The sequence below is a fragment of the Anas acuta genome, chromosome 16 (genome assembly GCF_963932015.1).
Source record: "Anas acuta chromosome 16, bAnaAcu1.1, whole genome shotgun sequence".
Taxonomy (NCBI): Eukaryota; Metazoa; Chordata; class Aves; order Anseriformes; family Anatidae; genus Anas; species Anas acuta.
This window is the reverse complement of record NC_088994.1, coordinates 11,815,532-11,840,872: the sequence shown is the minus strand read 5'-3', so window position 1 is coordinate 11,840,872 and position 25,341 is coordinate 11,815,532. Positions and strand designations below refer to the sequence as shown.

Genomic DNA, 25,341 nt, shown 5'->3' with positions numbered 1-25,341 from the left:
ATGACATACTCTAGGTTAAATCCTATCCTCAATGCCACGATTCAAAATAGTTTTTAGATAAATAAAGATAAGCCCTTAGGGCTCCTATCTCTGACAACTGATCCAGCATGCCTTCAAGCTTTTGCATCAAAGTCTACTCCTAACAACTTCAGATCTCCCATTTCAGCCTCTCAGAGAGCAGTTTTTAATGCTTTTGGAAGCAGCTGAACCTTTTTTTTTTTTTTAGTCTATAGTCAATTTATCTCTCTACATTTAAAAAAAACCAAAACCTTCAGGAGGTATCACTACTCTGCTGCATCACACTGGCTGCTGAATGTGTACTGATGTACAAATTGCTAAAAGTTCTTGGGTTGAAATAAGTTACTGCAAATGCACAGTAGCTGATTTTGAAACCACAACATCTCTACGATTTATTATTATTTTTACAAAATACCCAAAGTGATCAGACCATATTGTAGGTTACTGGCTTGCCAAAGGTTATGTTTTTAAATCAAAACCATTTCTGAGTTACAGAAGTGCCAAAAACAATCTTGAACCAGTTTTGTTTTGTTTTGTTTTGTTTTTTAAAACCAACCCCCATCCAACAAAACAGTTGTATAACTTAAAACAGAAACAAGAGTTTGTGTTGGAAACTGTTTAAAAACCAACCCACCAAATCATGCTTGAGCAGAAGCCTTGTATGGCAAAGATATAGCTTAGGGCAATTTAGTGCCAAGATATAGACCCGCTATGGGTTTATAATGGAAATACTGACACAACCTCAACTATAGTGATGCAAATGTGCCCTAAAACACTGTATTTGCTTTTATTAATAAAGTGGTAGTGTTTACATTTGCAGGTATCTTACACTTCAGCATCACGATGAATACTGAGTAGAATGAGTAAAGTTTTGGCTGTAAGGTCAGAAGTTTCCAAACAGATGAATGAGACAGAAGTGAAAGTCCTCAATCATGAAAACAAGAAGTTCAAATAAATAAATAAAATAAAACTAGGAAATACGGGTAAGCATTAGGTTGGAATGGTTCAATTAACTGCAAATTATGGCCACTAAATTAGAAAGACATAAGAAAACACAGTAACTTATTAAATAGCAAGCATTAAAGCTTTATGTTTTTTGTATTTAAAAAAAAAAAAAAAAAAAAAAAAGCTGTTAAAAATAAGACTTGCATTTACCAGGCCACCAAACTGCATGGACTAATAAAGAGACTAACAAAGGCAATACTGAGACATTAAGACACACACACACTCCATACTTGTGCAACTCAACCATATTCAAAACAATTGCCTTTATCCTCACTTAAGAAAGGAAAAAAAGTCCCCTAAGCATTTCTGTTCATATAAAGCTTTATAGGAAGGTTTCTTAAACTGTTTTTCTTATATAGCTCATCGTTATTATGTACCCTTCTCATTATTAGAGGAAGAAGTTGATTTATTTTTACTTTTATTTTTTAATGGAGATGCTTTGTTTCTCTCAACGAGAGATTACATTCCTTATACCACTGCAAGTTTTCCCCATTTATAAATTTGGTGTTTACACCATGTCTTACTAGGCTTAAGAAAATAAGGGTTGGCACTCAATTAAAGATTTTGGCTCCTGTAACTGGAATTAAGGCTCACAATGAATTTCCTTTCCACTCAGTGTCCCCCATTTTTACCTATAGGAAACACCAGCCCTTAGCCTACAGGCACTGGATACATTCTTAAATCAAAGGGGGCCATTTTCAGTCATTCTCTCTCACAGTTCTATGAAGTTTAGGTGGCAACTTCCTAAACATGTGAACAGGAAAGATCCTTTTTCAAAAATGAGTATCAACTGCAGCTGAATTTTTTACAAAATTTAGTGTCTTCTGAAAGATCACTACTAACGTTGAGTTGAGAGAGATTGGGACATTAAATCCATCAAGTCCCCAACTGCTCTTAACATATCTGAAAATGGATGAGGCAATTTATTTTAATTTAAAAGTTTAGCCACAAAAGCAATGAAAACTCACAATCCTGAACAGTTTCAGTTCTTAGTATTAAAGGCATCTGATACCTGAAGCAAATCTAGCTGCACAGACACCACTGACCACACCCTAATTTAATTTAAACTGGACCTTTTCCCAAAAAAGAAACTTAACACAGGATCTTGGATGGAGGGAAGCTAGTGTGAAAGGCAAAGAGGCAAGTATTTTTGTTTGTTTTCCTTTTAAAGTCACTGCATTAAGATCCAGATCAGTTTAGGGGTGTAAATGAAGGGGAAACAGGGATGCTTGAGTAATATAGGCTAACACTGTTCTAGATGTGTTATTACAGTTGTAATTTCTGACTCTGTACAAATTGTACACGTAGGTTTAGACACATGAAAAAGTAACACACTCACAGAGACATAAAACACCTAGGTATAAAATATAAAGCAGTGTAGTAGTTACTAAAATTACATGCTCTCTTATTGCTACAGTGATTTTTGCTCTTTTTCTTTTTACTGTACCACATGTTGTTCTAAGCATATAATTTGCATAAATTATTCAAGTTTAAGAAAAATCCACACATCTTCACTTTAAGCTACTTATATAGTTAATATAAAACAAAAAGGTTCTAAAGTATCTCTTTATTAAAAGAGAAATAAAAATGTCATTTGAAACTGGAATTCAGTGGCCAAATCCAAGGGCAGTGCACACCTTGTCATTCTGGTAGTATCATGCCCACGCAGTGTAAGTGGAGGTTGGTGGGGTATTTGGCCCAGTCTAGAGATGGTCACCAGACCTGCATGATGCCCTATGTGTTTGTTATTGTTCTGTTTTTGTCTTCAGCAAAAAGGACTATGAATGACCAAAGACTAACATTTATAATTTGTAGCAAAATTTGGTTTATGTAGAAACAAGCCATGTTTTGCATTTGGATAGAGATTTAAATGAATTAAAGCTAAAATTAAAAAGCATGATGCTGCAACATCTGGTCACTTGTTGAAGACCTCACTTTTAAAGTGGTTAAGTTTGCACAATTTGTACTTTTTTCTTTTTTTTTTCCTTTTTTTCTTTTTTTTCCTTTTTTTTCTTTTTTTTTACTAAACAGTATTTTTCCTTCTTTTATAAACCAGAAAAACTAAACTACAGATAAATTTTCCCTACCTTGAGCTAATGCTGCAGATAGGGTTGACAAAGCTGTACAGCGCAATCAAACATACTTACATCTTAGCTCATTGTACAGGTACAGCCATAATCAAGGCACAAAGATCTTCTACAAGTTATTTTTTTTTCAATAAAGTTGTACAAAATAATACATTTTACAGTCTGTACAAGAATAATAATCCAGCAGTAAAATAAAAAATGAGGGGAGGGAAGAAGAAAAAGAAGGGAAAGACTGTGAGGACTACAGTCCAGATAATGATTTTTATAGCAGACGGGATCATCAGTGGACAAACTGAAAACAGTGTGTGGTTAACTCTTTCTGCAATCACAGGCCATATGCAGTTCAATTCGTAAATGTCCATGGTTGTCTTAAGACCACCAAGACTGGATTTAAAAATACCCTTCTGAAAGGTAGCAGTTGGTTTTTGCACTGTCTAGGTCTGTTGTAGAATTGTCAGTATTTCCGTTCAAAGCCACATTACAGTCAGAGAACCAAACTCAAGTGTGTCTTCAAACTTGGTCTGTGACTTGGCACCTTCTTTGTCTGATGCAGTGAATGATACAAAGTGGAGATCACGGGTTATATGATTATGCCCACAACAGTGCTAAATTACCTAGTTTTCTCTCCCCAATTTTTGTTTTATGCTTTAAATTTTAATCCCCAATTCTTTCAGGTGCTCCACATTCAGGACTTTTAATTAATTAGTTTTTATTTCTTTTTTTTTTCTTTCTTTTTTCGTTAATAACAGTGTTAGGGAGTCCTCATGGAAATGGCCTTTTAAGTGTTAGGGGCCATCTCAAACTGTCCGAGGGGTACAGAAGCAAGCTTAGAAGTGCTGCTATTGTCCAGCAAGGAGAAAAAGTTGAGGGGTGCAAATCAATGGGAGATTCAAACAGTTCTCTTCCACCCTTTGTGGGCAAGGGTGTTTTTTTCTTTTTTAATAAGGAATAAGGAGTCCAAAACACAGAAAAAAGTGCTCTCCATCACAACAACTCGTATTGGCGAAGGTGCATGCGCTGAATAATGTCCCGACAGTCATTGAAAACCCTCCGGATGTTCTCTGTATCCACTGCACACGTGAAGTGAGGATAGCAATAGTGCCTTCCATCTCCACTTGCTGTGCTGATTCTCTGTTAAGAATAATAGAGAGATACAGGGTTACAATAAGGCTGGGGAAAACTGAAAACTTGTTCTCAGATGAATGAAGGTTAAGATAGGAACATGTAAGCTGAGCTTTCGAAGGGTGTAACTAAGTGGCAAAATGTCCACAATTTCTCACTTTCTCAACTAAAATATGAAAATTAAAATGATTGGAATTACATGGTGAGAAGGGCACTGAGTTCCAGGGAATTCCACAGTGGAAAGGGAGCTCATGGAAGTTCTATTACTTGTATGCACATTTGGTGAATTTAGCTGCACAACCATTAGTGAATGTTGTCTGTAAACGAAGTGGGATTTTGCCTCACTGTACAAGCTTTCTAGCCCCGTTTTACACTTATAAAAAGCCTCTCTTCAAATTTTGTTTTGTTCCAATTTAAAACGAGTCAATAACTTCATTGCCATGCTCAGCATTACAATTAAATTTAATACTTTAACAATCCTATGTCTAGTGTAGCTGTAGTTGACTAGTAATGGAAAAGATAACATGAAAAGAACATTAATATTTTGCAGATGATGCATATTTTCATTAGTCTTTGTCTTTAGAAACGATATATGGAATAAAAGCCTGGCCCCACTAACAGCAGCAAGGTTTCACTCATTATTCTTCATTTGAAGTTCCTTAATTCTCACCAATGCTTTTGCTGTTTAATTACATACTGTGTCAACAAACACATTTGAAGAGCAGCTAACAAACTGTGGTAAAGCTCTTAAACCTGTTTTACGCAGTGCAGACATTAAATATAAATTACACAAGACATAGCAGCATTTTGCAATATTAAAAAGTACCTAAAAGCTTATATTTGAAAAAAATCACATAAGAAATACTGAAGGAAAGGAAATACTTACAAGAAACTCATCTCTAATAAAATACTTGGCCCTTGTAACTCTGGGATCCTCACCAGGCTCTGGTATTGCTGATTAATAATAAAATAAGCATCTCATTAAAACAGATGTTTTTTGCCAACAGCGCCTAAAAATCATAACTTGCTCTGTTTTCTGCTCATATGTGATAGAAACATATTTTTCAAAACTATGAGATAAAACAAAGTGTAACATATTTAAAACAGCAAGATTACAGTAGAACAAAGGAGAATTACAGTGTCCATAGTATCAGACATTTGTCAGGTAAGAAAAATGACTGCAAATACGACAAAGAGGAGTCCACTCTTGTGACTACTGGGTCTCACACTGCAATAGCTGGGGAAGAGTACTAGTGATGTTACAGGTAAACTGTAATGACAAATGACTGTATTATATTTATTACTGGTCCATTCATGTATAGATGTACATATTTGCACAGTACTGTGAGGAAGACCCTTCATTATAGGCTTTCTATTTAAAAAAAGGATCAGTTTGTTGACTTATGGTAACTACCTCTGACATGAGGGTCAAAGTTGGTTCTGTTGGTATTCATTAAAGATTACTAGAGGACTGCCCCTATAGTGTTAGTGTAAGCTGTACTGTAGTCCACCAGCAAAGAAACAGGATTTTGGCATTAATATATTACATGCATAAAAGAGGACTGTCCCATTATTAATACCTAAAATGGAATAGAATAGTTCTAAAGTCCATCTAGTCCAATTACTTGATCACTTTGGGGCTAACCTGAAGTTAAAAAGTTATTACTGAGGGCATTATCCAAATGCCTCTCAAACACTGTCATGCATGGGGCATCAACCACCTCTCAAGGAAGCCAGTGTTGACCAACCTCACAGTAAAGACGTTGACCTAAAAAACCTAATGTCCTGAACCTCCCCTGGTGCAGCTTTTTGCCATTCCTTCACATCCTAAAACTAACATTACTCGCCGGCTGAAAAACAATGGAGGAATATTTATACTTGGAGTTTTCAAGTCTTAGCTGAAAATACCAAAAACATTAAAAATGTGATTAATAATAAAATGATGAATTGCTGATAAAACTTAAAAATCTTACCATCATCTGGTGTAGTGTAGCGAGCAAATTCTGGAAAGTAGTCTTCAATTTTAGATTTCCCTGCCAAAACTTTCTCTGCTAGCAAATCTTGTTTATTCAGGAAGAGAATTACTGAAATGGTCCGTAGCCACCTATAGAAAATTGAAGCCAGACACTCTGAGATGGCATAGCTAGGATCATTTATTAAAGCAAACAAACCATCAAAACTAACACGTAATCTAGTTCTGGAGACAACATACTCAAATGACACTATAATAATTGTGAAAGGTTTCTCTTTTACACCTTAATCCAGTGGTGTAATTCAGGGTGTATGCCAAGTTTGGTTTACAAGGTTCTAATGTGGGCAATGAAATTTTCCCACTTTCTACTGTTAATCCAACTGCAACAAATAGGTGAGCTTATAGTAGTAAATTAAGAAGTGGTTACCACTGCTTTAATTACTTCACCCTCCGTAGGGCAACTACCAATTTGTAACTCTCCAGACTGTTTTTCAGTTAGAGTGTATGAGACATTAATGAAGCAAGTAAACAGCTGTGATCAAAGACTAGCTTAGATGGTGTGAGAAGAAGCAAAATAACGTAGGCTACTCTGTAACAGGTCTTCACTAGGATTACTGATTTATTTGATATTAACAATGAAACCTCAATTCACAGACCTGTTGTTCCAGATACTCTTGAAGAGGTTTAGTGCTTCTTGAAGCCGATTGGTCTGATTGTCCTCTCGTATAACCATGTTGTAGCTACTGCTGGCCACCACAAATATGATAGCAGTCACATCTAAAGCAAGAAATATCCATCAGTTAATACCAAACTTCAGAAGAAACATCCAAGAATTCTAGAGGTCAACCAAAAGCTGCTGAATTTTCAGCTTTATTAAGAGACCAGACTGGAAAGTTATAGACTACACTTTCTAAGTACTGAAAAAAACCACACATTAGTGATAGGAAAGTGTCAGGCCACAGAAGCTGAAACAATGATAGAAACTATAAAAATGAAAGGAATAGAAACAAGAGTGAAAAACTGAAGAACGCAATTAAGATAATTTAAAGGATACTCAAAAAACTGTACAGAAATTTAGAAAGCAATTCAGAGCAATCAGGAAAGGACATGGAGCCCAGTGGGGCTGCATCCCAGGAAAACAGCACTTTTGATCTGTGTGAAGAGTAGTAAGAAGAATAGTAGGTTGCTATACATTCGTGGTTCATTGTACAGTGTACTCAAAGGCTCTGATCTCTTTCTTGGGATCTATTCATAGGATAACAGAATTCTGATTTCTGTGTGGCTGTGCTGCTCCAGACCTCTTACACTGACTTCCAAGCTCATCTGCCTCAGACATCAACAGCAGAAGAGATGAGTCAGATCATGAGGTAACAGGAAAAGGAAGGAGCAGAGGTAAAAACCAAACAAGTCTGTTATAAATAGCACAGACGAAAATATTGCACGGTAGTTCCACATATAGTGAGAGGGTTCAGATGGTACTCTGACAGCCACTGCAGCGAAATGAGTCCTAAGTTGCATTCTACCTTATCTCTGCTGTACGATCTCATTATAACTTTTCTAGAAAAAGACAGACTTTAGCATAGCTTCATAAATATTTTGTCCAAACAACAGAGAAAAAGAAGAAAATATTTTTCACCAACTGTAAGAAAACTTGTATGTAGAAAGGTTTCACATCTAAGCAGAGATAGAGTGAAATACATGCAACACTTTAGGATACAGACTAATGGATTTAATTTAGGATACATACCTAATTTAAACTGTATGGGAGTTACGAATATAATCCTCTAAAATAAACAGACTAGAACCTCACTCTTCAGACTCCAGAGCTCACAAAATACTTGCACAGATTTCAGGTCTTACCCATACCTGGTTTGGTGCTGTGTTAGCATTCTAAGGAAACTAGCAGGTTATTTAACCGAGGGTATTGATTTATGTTTTCAGAAAGGACCTTCCCCTTATGTGTGTTTTTGACAAAACATGCGTGGCTCCTCAGAAAGGTGCAGATTTATAAACGTCATCATAATTTTTTCACAAGGGTTGTTTTGGGGCTACACTACACAATACTCTAGTGTTTTGCTTCCCATTCGTTACATTGTGTCTAAAAAGACAAATTTTCCCTACAACCTCTTACCGCATGAGTGTGCTGGTGCTGATTTGGAAAGAAGCACCCATGACATAACAATGGGGATGCAATTATGCACAATAATATGACATTCTGATATTATACCTATATTAATTATATTGTAATTGTACTTGTTATATATGCACGAACACATGTAAACCTTCACTTTGAAGGCAGAATCTCTCCGTCTTTACTCAGTTGACAAATGACGCACAAACACTCCAACAAAAGAACTACTTAAATGAAGGGAGGGAAGCTGACGAAGATCAACAAACTCTGAGGTTACCAAGCTTTAATTCCTTTCCATTGACATTCTCCCTAAAGACCACAGTTAGAGAAGTTTACATGACAAGAAAAATTTCACCCCATGTGACTGTTTAGAGAATTCCTTAGCAAGCTACATGGAAAAGATGATGGCTTTCATAAGGTGATGACATAAGACTGCACGTTAAGATTTTGTGGATAAGTGTTTTATAAAACAAATTCTAATCATACCATTAAAACACTGGATCCATTTTCGGCGTTCATCTCGTTGTCCTCCGACATCAAACATACTAAGAAAAAAAAAGCATAAAATGGGTCACAATACTTCCCCCCACCCAAATGCAAACAGAACACGTAAGAAATTTTAGGACTTCCATGTCCTAGAAGCCAAAAGAAATTGAAGATTCTGAGAAACTTAACAGGTAACGGTCCACTGACACATGCAAGCAGAACTTTCATTGCAAAATACAACCGTTTGCTCTCACCAATATCTACAAATAAAGAGTAAGAAATTCTGGTGCATGTGCATTGCATATTCATTTTCACCCTTACAAACTAAGACAACATAAAAAAAAAAAAAAAAAAAAAGGTCCTGCAACAAGTCATTTATTGAAAGAAGTATCACAGTCAAACAATCTTTCTAAACTGGCACAATACAGAGAGCATATATTTTCTGCTCTTAGGTATTGTACAAAGCTTTTGGTAAAATATTTTACTATCTAAAATAGCACTGAATCAAATAGAAAAGGCATTAGTAAAAACATTAAAAATATTTTGTTCTTTGTCATCTAAAATGAAAGCAGAAAATCGCATGCCAACTTGAATTTCTTTTTAAAATATGTCTACTAAATTCAAAGATCAGAAAATGTTTTCAATTAAACATCGACTTGAGAAATACAAAAAGAGTCTCAAGGATTATACGGTATTCTTTCCTCCAATTTAGCCTTGTTCTTATCTATACTGTATTAAGAAGAGGAAAAAAAAAGGAAAAAAAAGGAGGATATACTTACTGAAAATTTACTTTGTCCACCTGAAATTTGGTTTCAAAAATTCCTGATGTCAAAACTCTGCATCTGAGAAGATCCTATAGCAGAAAGGAAAAGTCATTAATTCAACACATACTTTATAATTCTTCACATATCCAGCAACAGCAAGAAAAACCTTTTACTTAGTGCTGAGAGTGTGCTACAAAACAGAAAAGAACATCATCAAGCTGTATTTAAGTTTCTAATCTTGAAAACATGCACACAAATAGATGTGTGCTCAACTTGAAAAGCACATATATTCTCACAAGCAAGCTGCAAGTGCCAAGCTTGGAAGAGAAGGAAACATTTAAAGGCCACTCATAGCAAATGCAAGAGCTCAGAACAGTGCAGAATCATCACTGGAGATCTGCCTTCACTGAATTCAGTGGGATTGTGGCACACGATAGGACCTTTAAGCAACTGCCAACCAATTCCCAACCCCAAAAGATAGGTCTCCCCCCCCAGCTACTCAGTGCTTGGCTATTGAAAGGAGTGTTGAAGTCTCAGGCTTTTCCTTTTTTTTTTTTTTTTTCCCCCCTAGAAGAACTACAAATTCAACCACTTAGATCTTATAAGAACGATTTTTTTCAAAGATAAAATTTGAAATCTTCACAAGAGCTACAGAACTGTTTAAAAAACAACTGTATTGGAATTTATTCGTGTCTACTGCAAAGCAGCGACAGCCCTACATAGGTAACATCTGCCAGCAGAACCTACTTTGCATAGGCTTCAAGTTCAAGTCACAGTCCAATTGTGACTTACTACCAAATACCGCTTTGAATTCAATTAAAGGTTTTGTAATTTAGGACTCGAAGTTTTGGTGTTCTTCCCAGGAGATCTAAATAGCAGCTAAATTGTAGCATTTGCAGAACATAGACAAGATCACACAAATGGACCAGACTGCAAAAAAATTTACATGCACACTACAAGGTATGTTCTTACTACCTAGGTACCCAACTGGTCAGGGAAAGCCCAAAGGACACAAAATCCGAAGGTTACAGAACACTGTTCAATCATTAAACTAAGTGGCTACATTTTAACATCTTTTTTTTGAGACTGAATTAATGTTGACTGGGTATTTTAAATACTCATATTGAAAGCTGTATATATTTAAACATTGTTCCAACTTGATCCGTGTGTTTGAAATAATTTGAAAACTGCAATGCTTGATACACAGAAACAAGCTTGGAAAACTGGGTTCTCAGGAGCTCTGCATCCCTAGAAGTCAATACAAATGCGACAGAAAAAAAAAACCACCTACTCTCAAAAAAAACAAAAATCAAACATTACACTCAATAGTTTTTATGACAAACACATAATGCCCCAGAGAATAATCCACATGGGCCTGTTTTACCAAAAGTTTGTGTGGAGATTGAATGCAGGCAGTGCCCCAAGAGGTGTTCTTTCTGTTACTTACAACAGTAAAAGTAGGATTGTTTTATTTAGGTAAGTAGTTAAGTAGTTAAATAACTTTCCTTGTCAATATTATTTGCTAAATTTGGGATATTAACATCGTCTTTGGTTATTTATCCTACAAGAGTACACTATATGCTTTATTGCATTTCTTTTATGGGCAGAAAGTTAGGAATATGTACGTGATTTTATACTAGAGACTTGGTCTTAAAGAATATCCTCAAATTCTCTGTAACAAAATGAAGACTACAATTCCTATTCTGATACAAAATAAACTAACAAGGCCATTTTTACAACATCCCTTTTCTATTAAAGCCCATGGAGTCATTTTATTGTGAGGGGAAATTCACCAAGTTCTACATGAGTAAGAATATGGAGCATGCTTAGATTTACCACGCTTTCTGCAAGTAAGAGCTAGATAACACAATGAAAGAATTAAAACTCAGATTTCTATCTGCATTCAGGAAAGCCTATTTTCAAGTACGTAATTTAGTAACTCGAAAAACTGATCTTCCCTGAAGGTAAACAGGATCTTGCAAAATGTGCCCTTTTCCACTGTACATCAGATGGACATTTCTGCTCCTTGAAATATAACCGTGGAGTCTGCAGTCCAGCCACAAGGCCAGATCTGCACATGGTCTCACTAAAATGCCATATGGGTCCTTCTAGCAAGTGGTAAAAATAGGATAATCTGCTAGCTTTGAACATACAGTATTTACTGTTGGCTCAGTGAATGCACTGATCCTAATTAGAAAATGAGTCTAATTAGTAAAGAAAGTTTGTCTTATTTGAAATTGTCTTTAATTACAAGATGTACCATTTTTAAGAAGTATCTATACTGCAGAAAAAGATGTACTGACATACTCGTACCTGGAAAACTCTATTGCTATTTATGTTGCTATTCCTTCTATTTATCAGGAAGGACATATGAAAAGGAATACACCATTATTTTTAATTGTGAATAATGTATCTTCCTGCTTTTCTGGATATATGGCACACCGAAGGAGATGGTGTGGTTGAGAGGATACCAACCAACTTTGCATCAAGGGAAGCACATGGCAGTTATTCAGCAAGGAGGGCAGAACGTTAGAAATTACTTATTCAAATGAACATCTGAATTATTGTGTTGCTAAAGTATAACATGCCTTACATCTAGACAGATTTTCATTTCACAGTACACATATATGTTTAAGCATGACCACAATCCTAACGACAAAGTAACTTTTACTGGAATATTGTACTTGTTCAGTGCATGGTAATACCTACATTAGTGCCATAAATCGCAATTGGAAAATTAGAGAAAAAGATATCCTCGAAGACAGAGGGTGCAGATAAGCTGTATAATTTTTTAATGCGTTTTACTTACCTGGTCAGACGGTGTATACTCATTTTGTTTGACTATGTCAATCTTGTCTAGAAAACTAGGGAAAAAAAAAGAAAAGAATAATTTGGCATTCTCAAATTAGACAAACTTTCTGATGCTTAATTAACTGACAGCTCCCAAGTAACAGTTGGTAAGTTTTATTGCATTCAGATTCACGAAGTGTTGAATACATGTAAATTGCTGAACATACGTGTGCTAGCATTTACATTGTGCATCTCCTAGCAGCACCCAGCAGAGGGCCGAATTCCCAAGTTTTATTCAGCAAGCCTGCTCATCTCATTCCAGCCCCCTCCCACTCCGCTCCCTCCGGCAGCAAACACGGACGTAGTTTAACTTGGGTGATATTACAAAAACTGTACAGCATAGTCTGCTCCTGCTAACAGTAAAACAATGACTCAAATAATCTGCCTGCATGTAATATTCTAGAAAGTAAGATGAATATTTTTATGAATAAATGTATCGTCACTGTGTCTTTTAATAAATGAAATCCCTAAACTGATTTCATTGCAGTTAAGTGTAAGGGAACACTGATTTTGTTGTCACCTGTTGGAAAAGCTTTTCAGCTTACTTTCTGCAGAAGTAGTACTAGTAGGCACAGTTATAAAGTACGTATAAGAAGGTTTATTTTATTCAAAAATCATTAGGCATTAGTTAAAGGAGCTATCTTGGAGCCTTTAAAAATGCTTTTGCCAACTTGCTGTAACCTTCTAATTATCTTTAACTCAAAGGGCAAAAATCTCAAGGAACCAATTTGTTTTACTGTGCTGTTACTCTAAGATTCAAAAACATAAAAAAACAAGTTTCAGAACACAGATGTTATGCTATAATTACTCTGACCACCTTGCTTAATATCAAGTATGCATCAGGGTTATGCAGGACCTGACACCTTTCATTTTGTACTAGAAGGAGACCTCAAAATGCTTCTACAGTTAACTCTACTGGTAACATTACTGACGAAAATATATTGGTTTTAAGACTAATTAAGTTTCCTTTTAAACTCCAGTGCATGAATTCTTTTCCTTATGAAGCAGAAATCACAGAGAAAAGATGAGTTTTCTCAAAAGAAGATTTCCCTTTGGATTCCTATTCCTAGAAAGGGACACTGAAACTGCATTCACTATGGTCATGCTCAATGATTTAAAGGGGGAAAAAGGTAGCCAAGTCCCAGCTTCACAGATTGGAAACCAAAATGCCATTAAAATTGGATTGGGTCTTAGCCCTCTGTTTCAGCCCCTACTTCTCAACAACTCCCTAAAACACAGTGCAGGGGAAGGGGAAAACAACTGAATGTTTTAACAGTGGCTTCAGGGTAAAGGCATTTTTGCCAGGAACTAGATTACCTTCTTGTTTCAGAGACAAATGAAAAATAAGTTTTGTTTCGTCTGAATTACAGACTTTAAAACACATCAAAACTCATCTTAACAAACATACTATTAAAAAAGTGAGACGTAAAGTTCAATTTCTGTCATGAAAGATGATGTGGACACAGGCAAAGTTAAAATTGATCACCAAATATGTACTGAAATTTACAAGCTGGAGTTTTTCCTCATCTCTTCCAAGCTGTTAAATAATACCCTCTTCTTTTTAACCCTTAGGAATAGAAGTAAAGCGTTTTGTTCCGTACACGGGGGATGTTAAATAGGGATGACAATCATGAATTCCAACTAGCACAAACGCTTGCACATTAAGAAGTGCTCTCTTAACACCAGTCTCAGAATCACACGGTGATTTCACAAGTTGGAGGATGCTTGAAAAATGATCATAACATAACGCGTGCATAGAGACTTTAAAGTGATTACTACGATGTCCCAGCCTTTCTGTACTGAATTTATCTGAGCATAACATTTCACGCAAGGTTCCACAAAAGGCTTTTTTTTTTTTTAAAAAATAACACACTGCTAATCAGCTTAATGGATTTTGGAAACTGACAATTAGAAAATAACAACAAGATATTGCTACAACCTGGAACTGAAAGTACAAACCTCTTACTGTTGTTTATGCAGACTATTTTTAGGCCTATGATTTCCTTGAAAAACATCAGCCACATAGGAGCAGCAGTACTGTACTTGAGATGAATTCCAATAGCAACGTTCATGCCAGGTAAAACAAGTTCAAATGGAATAAACATTTCTTCTTCCCTCCTAAATAAGTTCCAACGTTCACTAACATCTGATACTCGTAACAATATGAGTTCAAGAAGAAAGTCTTTCACTGTGTGATAGTAACCAGAAAACCTTCACTGCTTCCAGTGGCATTTTAAGGAAAATGGAGCAAAGCAGCATGTTAAATGAGGATTTCCTCCTGTGCATATCCCTTTTCACAAAAGTCTGCTCTATCAACTCTAGAATGGGCTAAAGACATGAAAAACAATTTGATCTTTTGCACAACTATTTAAAAAAAAAACAAAAAACAAAAAAACAACATACATATAATTCTTTCAATTGAACAACTTCAAAATAAATGTGGTCTAAAATAAGGAGCAATGCAGGAACATGAGAGTTCAGAAAAGTTCAATACACTGTGTTCAAAGAGGTCTGTGCCATTGTTCGTCCAGACCAAATAATTTATCCAGTAAATGGAACTAATAATCAAGTGAGGTGAGAACAAAGCTTAATTCAAAATGAAAACAAATTCACCATCATTAATTTTTATTTTTAGTTCTTGTTATACTCTACCCAAAACACAAGTGAGGCCATTTCAGTACTACCTTGGTGTGCTGAACTCACTGCTGGTGGATTGCTCTAAGTCTATTGGAGATATGCCCATCTGCTACGGCAGCAATGAATTTCATGGGGAGAAGGCAAAAAAAAAAAAAGCTACTACTGAAATAATTCAAATAAAACTCTCAAGCCACGAACCCAAATTTTAGACAGAGTAAGTTTTGCACTAAGTTACAAAGTCAGTTTTTTTCTTCTGTAAAATTTTCCCAGAGATTATATGGGAAAGCTATTTTCCAGAAAGCAAATCATCCATTCAGCGTTACTGCCAATTCTCACTTAGGGCCAAATTCTGGACATGACTAAATAACAGCTATTGCTCTGCAAAATACTGTCACTCAGTATAAGGCGCTTTTGCCTGTATTATTTATTTAAAAAGAAAAACTGCTATGTTGCTATGACACATTAAAAAATAAAATAAAAGATTTTAGGTCATTTGTAATCAGCAGTGCCGTGGTAGAAGCATCTCCAGGACAGCAGCAGATGTGTCCCTAGGATATTAAAATGCAAGGTATTAATAAAAAATTTAAACGATCTGAAATAAATAAAAAAAAAAAACACACTTTATTCTTGGATCCCTTTCCTCAGCTTGGGGAAGGAAAAATGCATGTGAAATGTTTTAAACACATCTTTGAGAAGAATCCAGTTTCTTTAACAGCAAGGGGTGTACTTAGAAAGCAGGTTTCATACAGACACACAGAAGCTTTCTTTAGCTCCCCCACAACTTAGGTCATACACGTAACCCCAATTCTTTCCCAGTTTTTTAGCAAGCCTATTATGCCAAAATCATGTCTCAATTTTCTCATCGAGACGTATGCAAATTTCTGATTAGTTCTGGAGTTCTTCTGTGATACAGAAATAACTGCTCTGGTTTTGCTTTATTCCTCTTTGGGGGGAATTTACTGAACGAGCAATGCTGCTGCAAGGCTAACAACTGCTGTCTCCACTTAAAGGTATGCAACACATTAAAGCCTCCACCTCAACAAAGAGCACAACTTCACCATTTGGGGAAAAACAGGGAGGGGAAATTGGGCTGCCTTTCCGTAAGCATTTCCTGACTGTCTTTTCAATAAACAGTAACTTGAAATTTCAGTCTTTGTGATTTGATGAAACGGTTGACAGGCAAGAAAAAAAATCTGCTCTATCAAGACGAGCTTTTGTTTTCAATCTACAGTACCACTGCAAAGGGCTCTTCAAACTGACAGCGTACCTGTATTTGAAAAGCTCTATTCCCATTAGCTTTTTTTTCTGTCAAGTCATAACCTGAATTTGTATACAAAATGTCTCTCTCTTATGACATACTAAGATCTCATCTTCTGCATGCTGCGCATCAAGATTCAAAAATTCAGTCCCAACTAAATACAACATTTGTTTGTAACTCAGCTCCTTCGACACTAGTACGGGAACTTTGTGAAGTTTCTCGCCTCTGAAAGCCTCGAGGTATTTTACAGACAGTAAATCATGCTCACGAGTCCTGCCTGCCTCCATTCACGCTGCATTTCCTGTCTCTGCCACCACATCCTGAAATACACACCTTATATTAACCTTGTTTTAAAGGTAGGGAAAAAATTTGAGGCACATGAGGAGTACGTTAATTGCCCAGAGTCCCTCGAGTCAGTGGAAATGGAATTTTCATTTCCTCTGAGTCATGTGTTTTTATCAAGATATTACTAAGAATTAACCACACTTGTATCTACCCTGATCACCTTTAAAGCAGTCTTCACAATTCATGTTTCTGTGTCTGAAAATAGTATTTGTTTGCTGATCTTCCTAAAGAGTAAACTGTGTAAATGCCCAATAATTTTTATTATTTATTAATACCCTGTCAGGGACTACAAAACTGATCCCAAGCTCTCCAAGGGAGTTTTTAAACTGAAATTTAACACAATCTAACATTAATAGTGTTTATAAACAATAAGGTGTTTTTAATTTCTCTGAACAGATCGAGCTTTAGTTCTACTTCCCTCCCTTTTTAGTGTTTGCCGTAATCCTTCATGCTATTCAGGAAAGGCTTTCTAAGAGCTAAATAGTTAACTATTTGATAAAGTCTTTCTTCAGCTGTTTTGTCCATGCAGAAGCCAGAGTCACAGGATTAGTACAAAGATACAATACTCTCTTTAAAAGGGTATTCAAGCCGAGAAATACGTGATGTATGTACCGTAACTTGAACACAGTTTAAAAAAAAATGTAATACAGAGGCGTTTTCCAAACCCTGAAAAGTCAGGTCTGCTACAGCGTCAAACCCATGGCTGCCCATGCAGACCAACGCACTGCCCGCAAGCCCAGGGCAGAGGCTTTATTTTCCTTTGCAAGCGCGCACGGCCACCTCAACGGCCCTCAGTTCTGTCCGTTCCTGCCACTCCTGGGAGCAAGCAGGGTATTAAGGGAGAAAAGTCCTATTTCTTAAACTGGTCGTAAAGATTTCTTCTACATTTCAGCTGATTTATTTTTGTAAGAGAAGCAGAAAAGCAGGCAGAGTTGCAGGAACGGCGTAAATAAAACAAGCAAACATTTGATCTGCTAGTATTTATGGTATCCTGTGAACATGGATGTTACATGAAACCAAACTTGTCATGTTTTTCCTCAAAACGCAGTTAAAATTAATATTGGGGCATTAATAGACTTTGTTTGTTTTTAAAGCTACACTGGTATTTGCTATGATTTGCAAAGCTGCAACGTTTGCTGTTTAGGTGCTGGTAGAAGACATGCCACGAACGCGTTCCTGGGTAATTTAAAACGTTCAGAAAGGCACAGTTCTTTTTTTCCCCTAAGCAAAACTAGATAAGGGGAGGAAAAAAAAAAATTTTTGCAATTACTTTAACCACTTCCCAAAGAAAATGAAGAAATCACAACCTTTGGAGACAGGCACATGCAGCCAGTACTGTAACAAACATGACTGGTGTAAGTGCGAGAGCACTGTTATCGCGTGTAAAAATATCTCCGATACGTTGTTCTCGTAACGAAATTCTGCGTGGCAGCTCTCAGACATGAGGACACCGTTCGAAACCAGATTTATATTGCAAATGGACTGATTTGTAGCACAAGGCTCCAGCAGACACAAGCCCAAAGGTAACTCTTCAGAAAAGCTTCCCAAGAAGTTGCAAGTATTTTTTATTTCCAGCTTCAGGTCAACTGGTTATTGGGACTTCCTTACCGAAGTCGCCAGGCACACAGAAGGGGTTTAAGGACGAGGTGAAGCTCCGAATGGACTAGTGGAGAGCATTCACGTGGCCCCAGCCCAGCGCAGCGCCTGAACCTGCCGCATTCCAGCCGCTTGGAGGCGGAGGGGCACCATGGCTCTCATTTTGAAGCAAATAATGAGAAAGCTGAAAAGTATGACTCCATATATTTGGAATCATCTTGTGGTAATCAAGGTTACAGTTCCTTATATGGTGTGGAGAACATGAGGCACACATAAAAAAATAGAATATTAAAAGTAGGGGGGATAAAGAAGCGCAACTCTTGCAAAAACCCTGAAGCGCACCCAAGCGACCGAGCAGCAAAGCCCCGGAGCTTCGCGCTGCCACGAAATACAAACCTTGCCCTAAAAACAAGGCCGGTTACGCGCCCCGCTTCGCAAGCAGCCTCATTAAAGCAGCGTAGGGCTCCCAGAGGCCGCGAGGCATGAATGAGTTTCAGAGAAACCCCGGCGAACGCAAAGCCTGCCTTCCAAAAAGCGACCAAAAAGCGCAAATGGGGAAAAGGTAGGAGAAAAGGAAAATCTATTTAAAGCAATCGTAGTTGTCTTTTTTTTTTTTTTTTTTTCCTCTTTGCCTGTCTAAAGTTAGTCTGGCTTAGAGGATGCAACTAACTTTCCCAATCAGTTTTACATTACAGCACAAGTCCAGAAATAGCTCCCAGCCGCCTTGGCCTCTAGCACGGTTGCCATGACAATGGAACCACAGCTCTATAAATAGCTCATCAGCACCAAATCTTGTGAGACGCATCTGGAACGGGGCCAGCCCAGCCCCAGCTCGACAAATAAAAATAGGCACAGGCGGTTTTCAAAGGCTGGCAAGGTACAATGCGGCTCGGCCCGCGCCTGGGGATGGGCGGCAGGCAGGGGAGAGAGCCCCAGGGCTCCCCGGCATGAGGGACCAAGGGGTGGCGGGCCGGGACCAGGCCCCACAGCCCCTCACAGCGGGCCCAGCGCTCGGCCCTTCCCTCATTTCCAGTTCATTTCCAGTTCTCCTTCTTCTCCCCCCAGCCTGCAGCAGAGCCGTATGGCTTCTGAGCCCCTCACAGCGCAGTGCAGTGCACGGGAGGCCATTAAAATAAGGCAAAGCTGAAGAAAAGTGATCCTCACGAGTCCCCCCTCTGACTGTTTCTGTAGGATTTTGGCCTCAGCGTGGTTCGGTGCTCGTGTGAAGCCGGAGGGCTGCGTGCTGTAGCACAGCCGTCCCCCAGGCTGCAGGCACACTGCTCCGCTCCTTGCCTGGACACGGCACGGCCACAATCACGACCAGGAGGTTACAGAGCGAGGGATCCGCGCCCCTACAGCCCCAGGCCTTGCCTTCAGAGGTCGGTGAGGAGCGGCACGAGCCGGCCCCAGCTCCACAGCCCCACTCGGCAGAACTGCCTTTCGAACAAGCGCTTGCTTTCCCTCGGTGGGTGAGAAAATGCAGTATTTTTAGCACAGACTCTTGATCAACCCATTCAATTACATCCAAATTATCTGTGTGGGAACAGAATGTTATGTCAAAAATGTTATTCAGTGTATTTGTCAATATTACCCAACAGTAGGCATTTGTATAATCAGGAGACTCAATATTTTCTGCAGCGTATGAAAGCAACGGTTCAGGAATAAGACTGAAGTTGTACGGCTTGGCAATTTCAGACACGGGAAATAGTAGTCAGTGTGATATAACACAGCGAGCACAACTCTCAAAATATAAAATCTTCGCTGCTGTATCAAAAGCCAATAGAGACTACAGATGGTAATCAAAATACTGCGACTATAATAAGCATTGAAGCCACAGTGAAATATCTTCCGTATGCCATAAAGGCACCAGTGCACGCATTCAACACAAACTGCACCATCAGCCCACAGGATTCCTTTAGGTCCCTACATGGATATTTTCATTTCTAAAAATTGTAGAGTAACTTCCATCCAGGCTTAAATCTGTATGTAAACTTCCCTTCCCTTCCCCCTTCCGTTCACCACATCCAGCTTGCTCATTTGCCAGCCGAACAATGTATACTTCAGAAAACAGCAGTTTTCACAGAAATACTTCTGGAAAACGTACTTTATAACATGTAACGTAATGCGATTCAGGATTTATTGGGTTTTATAAAGATACTTCAAGCTAGTTTAAGAGCCTATAATCAGCTGCATGTTTGGATTGAAATGATATAAAAAAGAACGCTATGTATATATTTCTTCCTAAAGAAAGCAAATTCATAAATAATTATGAGATGGCTCTCTCTGAGTCACACAATGAACAAACCTCATGGTTTTGTAGGGGGGAGAGAGTGAGGCAGAGGGCTGGCAAACAGAAAGCACCGCCCGGGGCCCGACCTGGCCACTTGGAGGGGCCGGGCAGCGCCTGCCCGCTCCTCTCCTTGCCTTGGGGCTGCTGTCCCTTCCCGCAGCGGTGCCGGGGAACATCTCGTCCCTAACACTTCCACTAACCGAGGGCACGCTCTGCCCCACACCTCTGCTGGGTGCTTTTCACACAGCCCCCCCTCCCTATCGCTATACAGCGATACACAGAACAAACCCCAACTCTTGAGGCCTTTCTGGCTGCCCTCACTTGTACTTTTCAAACCTGTAGAAGAGGTATTTTCGTCCTCTCACGACTACCAACAGACTGGTTAAAAACAACTTACTCCCAAATGCCCTCAAGGTGCACCCCTGTGATACAAGCCTGTATATGTCCCATAGCTTCACAACAGCCCCTCACCCCGCCCCACATTACTTCACCGTGCCAGGAGGAAACTTAAGCTGATCCAAGCCTCAGGTTGGGTCCAGAAATGAAAGGTAACGGTATGAATGAGATCACTGCGCCAGGATTCGATCCCAGGGCAAGCCCGGGGCGGAAACATGGCTAGGGAGTGGGAAGGAACATGGTGCAATCCCTATTAGCTTCTGCTTTCTTTGAGGAAAAGAAAAAAAAAAAAAGGCTGCCAAAGAAGTCAAAAAAACTAACAAGGGAAAAGAAGAAGCCATTAAACATTCACACAACAAAATTTCTCAATTCACTTCCCTTTCTGCACCTTTTCTACAACTTTTCTTCACAAATTTTTGTGGTCCAGAGCAACGAGAGACCCAGACCTAACCAACAATCCTGTTTGTTGCAAAGCACAACAAATGGATTGCTTTAGGCATGGGGACTTTAGCCCTTCTCTACAGTTTGAAACAAATTTGTTTGCCTGTCGCCATTTTCACCTATCCCTATTTACAGGCTGGTGTTCTAAAGAAAACAAGAACAGAATTAATCAGGAGGCAAAGTACCAGTTACCTCTGAACAATTCATCTGTTACTGGAAACTGAACAAAAGGGAGATGGCAGGCTCAGCCTGGGGATCTCTGAAGGATATCAGGCCCTGCACCACCAGGGTACCAGCGACAGAGAATGTGGGAGCTGCAGCATTAAAACTTGAAACTAGTTTTAACCTTGTGCAACGCTCCAAGACCTTCATCCTGCAGAACCAAACTCCTAAGCACTCCATCAACTTCCGTACCTTTTTCAGTTATTTCCGTAAGGGCTCTGAACATTTGTAATTTTAAACTTCACACAGGGAAGGAAAAGCCAAGGATAATACCTAATTGTAAGAAAATAAATTCTATTGCCATGTGTTTTTTTTTCAAGCTATCGATAAAGTCATCAAGCTGGAATAATGAGAAATCCAGTATGGTTGACTGCGAATGTCTCTCCCATTAAATTCCCCACCTTAAATATCCATAGTCTAAATATATTTTCGTTGTGCCTGTTTTCTGGAAGGTAGAAAAAGGTCTTTAGCTACAACGGAGGTCAGTGATTTTCTGTTGTAATCTGTTTTTAATTGTAGACTAAGGTGACAGACCAAATCCAAACAGAGCAGAAGAAACCAACAGAACAATCACAGACTGCATTAGACCAATGCTTAGTGGGAGCTGAACATGGAGGGATATTTTAAATTTAATAATTTCTAAAAAACAAATTAAAAGAAACTTGTACAGTAAGGAAGAGACATTCTCATACAGGTTTGAAAATAGTTTACACTAACTCGAACTAAGGAAACTGTTTAGGCAAAATCATTTAGGCAAAAATCAACGTGCATAATTTTAAATGAAATTACGAAAAGGCTCTACAGAACACAACTTCGTTTGAAAGGCCCCCAGTACACTTGAGTACTTCAATTTCATATTTCTTTTCTAACGTGAACAACCACCCATGCAATTTTCAAATATCTATCCCCTACTGTAGGCTGCTGTAAGTAATTAAGACAGGTGAACCTAATGGGATATCCTTTCATTGTGTTTCAACAAAGCATTTACATGGAATCCTGTCCTTCTGGTCTTTAGCTCCCTCCAGTGCTATCAAATCAGTAGAATTGTGTTCTGTTGATAAAGACCGTCACATATATAAAATTTTAAAATTGAATTTTTCTCACAAAATTAATGACATCAGGATTTCTAGAAAAAATATTTTAAAAATACAGGATCATTTGGGGACAATTTTATCTCACACAAAATAGAGTGCTTCAATCTTTTGTTTTTCACATTGAACACTGAAAATTTAGACAAATGGGACAGGCGTTACTTTATGGTACAAGATGCAGGCACGAGCAATGCTCAGAAGACTGGCTAAAAAGCTGATCTCTAATGAAGTACTTACACTAGCTAGACCAGGCAATGGGAAAATAAGGTGGACTGAAAAAGGTCTGAAAGGGTAAAAAGCTGGTGGTGTCTACGACAAGAGCATCATTTCACTGAAAAAACAGTACTTTCCTTCTACTGGGATGGTGCTGGTAGAAGCGTACTCTCGTTGACTGTGATGGAAAAGGATAGCCAGAAAGTTAACAAACAAACAAAAATATGTATCAAAAAAACAAAGAGCTAGAGCCGAAATAGCTCTATGCTGAAGGCCACAGAATTCTTTACAAGCATTTTTAATTGGTATTTGCACCATGTCTTTCAGATGCTAGAAGAATTAATACACTAAAACCCCATTTGGTTTTGCCATTTGAAGAAATGGAGATATCTGCAGAAGCAGACAAATCAGATCAGACAGCCCCTGCATTCTTCTGCTCGTGTTGTTAGTATACTCTGAGCCCTAACTGCTGCAAATACAAAACCAGGCGCTTCCTCGGCTTCCAAACATCTAAAACCAGGCACCACCATTTTTAACAGAGATTTCTGAAAAAGAGGCAGAGGGAGATGATACGATCTTACTCGACAGAAAAGGAATTTTGCTCCCAGGATTGAGTTTCCGCAGGAACCAGGGAAGCAGTTATACTGCAGAGGATGAATATGGGCCCCAGATGAGCCCAGAACAATGGGAGGACAAACGAGCGCTGTTCTGAGGGCGGACTTCGCTGCCTTATTTAAATATATTTGTACAAAGGTCTTCAGAGAAACACTTCGCTGCACTTAACGTGCAAGAATCCAGTCCAACACCGGAATTTTGCCTACTTAAGCACTACCACAACCAAGAGCTTTTTGCTCTGTATTTTAGGAAGTTTGGTTCTGCTGCAACAGTGCAGGAATGTTGACAGTTACCCTGCTCACGGGAAGCTCAAACCTTCCACCTCCCCTGTGCCAGCGCCGCACGTGATGCTCGCTCCAGGCGCTCCTGGCCGGGGCGGCGGGCAGCTCCTTCGCCGAGCTACCTGTCAGTACCTGCTCGGCACTTGCCAGTTGGAGCAATTCGCAGCAGCTCACATTTCAGTTTTCGCTTTTCTCAGGGCATGCTTTTTTTTTTTTTTTTCTCTCTCGAACTTGGGAAAAACAACTCCAGGCCTCTGTAAAAGGAGGCAGACAAACTGGCATCATGTATTACAGCATCTGTAAGAGCGCACCTCTCAGCACTGAGTGAGTGGGAATATCAAGTTACTCTTCTTTCTTCTTGAAACATTCACTTGATCATGAAATTTAATACCAGACATACTTTAAAAAAATCATTTTAAAACAAACAGTTGATACAGAGCTACCACAGCAATTGTATACTGTTAATTTTGAGGACCATACTGTTATTAATCTTTGGCTACTGTGAAAATCATTCCCTGCAAATATCTTTTGCCACACAATAAAATGAAGTCAAATTTAAGTGCTTGTCTCTCCCTGGTACACATTACATGCAGGCAGATAAAAGGAGCAAGAAACCAAGCTCGATGCCAAATTCAAAGGCAAACACTAAAGGTGAACACATTAATTCTGTGGGAAAGCCACTGGCAGGGAGTGACAGCACGTCTGCAGAGGTACAGCCCTCGTCTGTTCTTGTGTAACTTTTACACATCACACAACAAGAACTGTCAGTCATTTTATTTCATGATTCTGCTCTTTGCTTAAATATTCAGATTCCTTTTTCACTCTTCCTAAAAGGAAAAAACGAATACAGACCCTTCACTTATTTAAATGTTGTTTGTGATAACATCAACACATGGCCAAAGACTACAAAATATTTCCCCAAATAGTATTTGCATATTTATCATTTTTAAGCTTCCAATTCAATGGATACCTCATACAACATGCTGGCTTTAAAAAGACTCACAAACAGCACTAATTTAGCATGATAAGCTATTTTAGAATAATTTACATAAAATATTGTGGCCCTTCCCCCTCTCTTCCCCACAGACCTGCTAACTTTACTCAATTTATCCTAAAGCAGAATTTTAATCATTATAAAAATATGAACTCCTATAAATCTCATTTCCCAAAACAGACTAGCTATAAAAAGGACTTTCAAAATGGTGCTAAAAGCTCTAATCATTAAAATGTCTGTAAAACAGAAAGTAGAATATACTTCTTTTTGCAAAAGCTATTTTAACATTTGCAAACGTTACTTTTAGCACCAACTTTTCTAACCCGCGTGCTTTTAAGAACAAAGCAACAGAGAATGTAGAATCAGAGTGTGTGAAGGAAAGGTAAAATCCCTGACAAGGCACAACCGTAGCCTGTTTCCTCTCTCAGCCAGCCAAGAGTGGTGTGTGCTGGTTTCGGCACCGAGAGGTTTCCTATTGTAGTCACTGACTCACGCCCAGGCAGTCAGGTGCTGCAGACGCTGGAGCA

General features: G+C 38.4%; 1 protein-coding gene and 1 long non-coding RNA gene across 5 annotated transcripts in view; one reads left to right on the top strand and one right to left on the bottom strand.

Annotated features, from left to right (window-relative positions):
• Positions 1 to 381: 381 nt before the first annotated feature.
• GNAS (GNAS complex locus) overlaps positions 382 to 25,341 on the bottom strand; it is a 150,312-nt gene continuing 125,352 nt past the window's right edge. For all 3 annotated transcript variants that reach the window (XM_068700071.1, XM_068700072.1, XM_068700073.1), the window contains exons 6-12: positions 12,395 to 12,449; positions 9,601 to 9,674; positions 8,822 to 8,880; positions 6,861 to 6,981; positions 6,206 to 6,336; positions 5,119 to 5,186; positions 382 to 4,241 (exon numbers count right to left, since the gene is read on the bottom strand). In XM_068700071.1, the coding sequence (XP_068556172.1) occupies positions 4,095 to 4,241; positions 5,119 to 5,186; positions 6,206 to 6,336; positions 6,861 to 6,981; positions 8,822 to 8,880; positions 9,601 to 9,674; positions 12,395 to 12,449 (655 nt within the window). In that variant the 3' untranslated portion in view covers positions 382 to 4,094. The remainder of the gene's footprint in view (positions 4,242 to 5,118; positions 5,187 to 6,205; positions 6,337 to 6,860; positions 6,982 to 8,821; positions 8,881 to 9,600; positions 9,675 to 12,394; positions 12,450 to 25,341) is intronic.
• LOC137865222 (uncharacterized) lies at positions 18,531 to 24,379 on the top strand. 2 transcript variants are annotated; one of them, XR_011101835.1, is made up of 2 exons: positions 18,531 to 18,833; positions 21,534 to 24,379. It is a non-coding gene; the product is annotated as an uncharacterized lncRNA (long non-coding RNA). The 2 variants fall into 2 exon arrangements; XR_011101836.1 differs by having other exon boundaries at positions 19,463 to 24,379.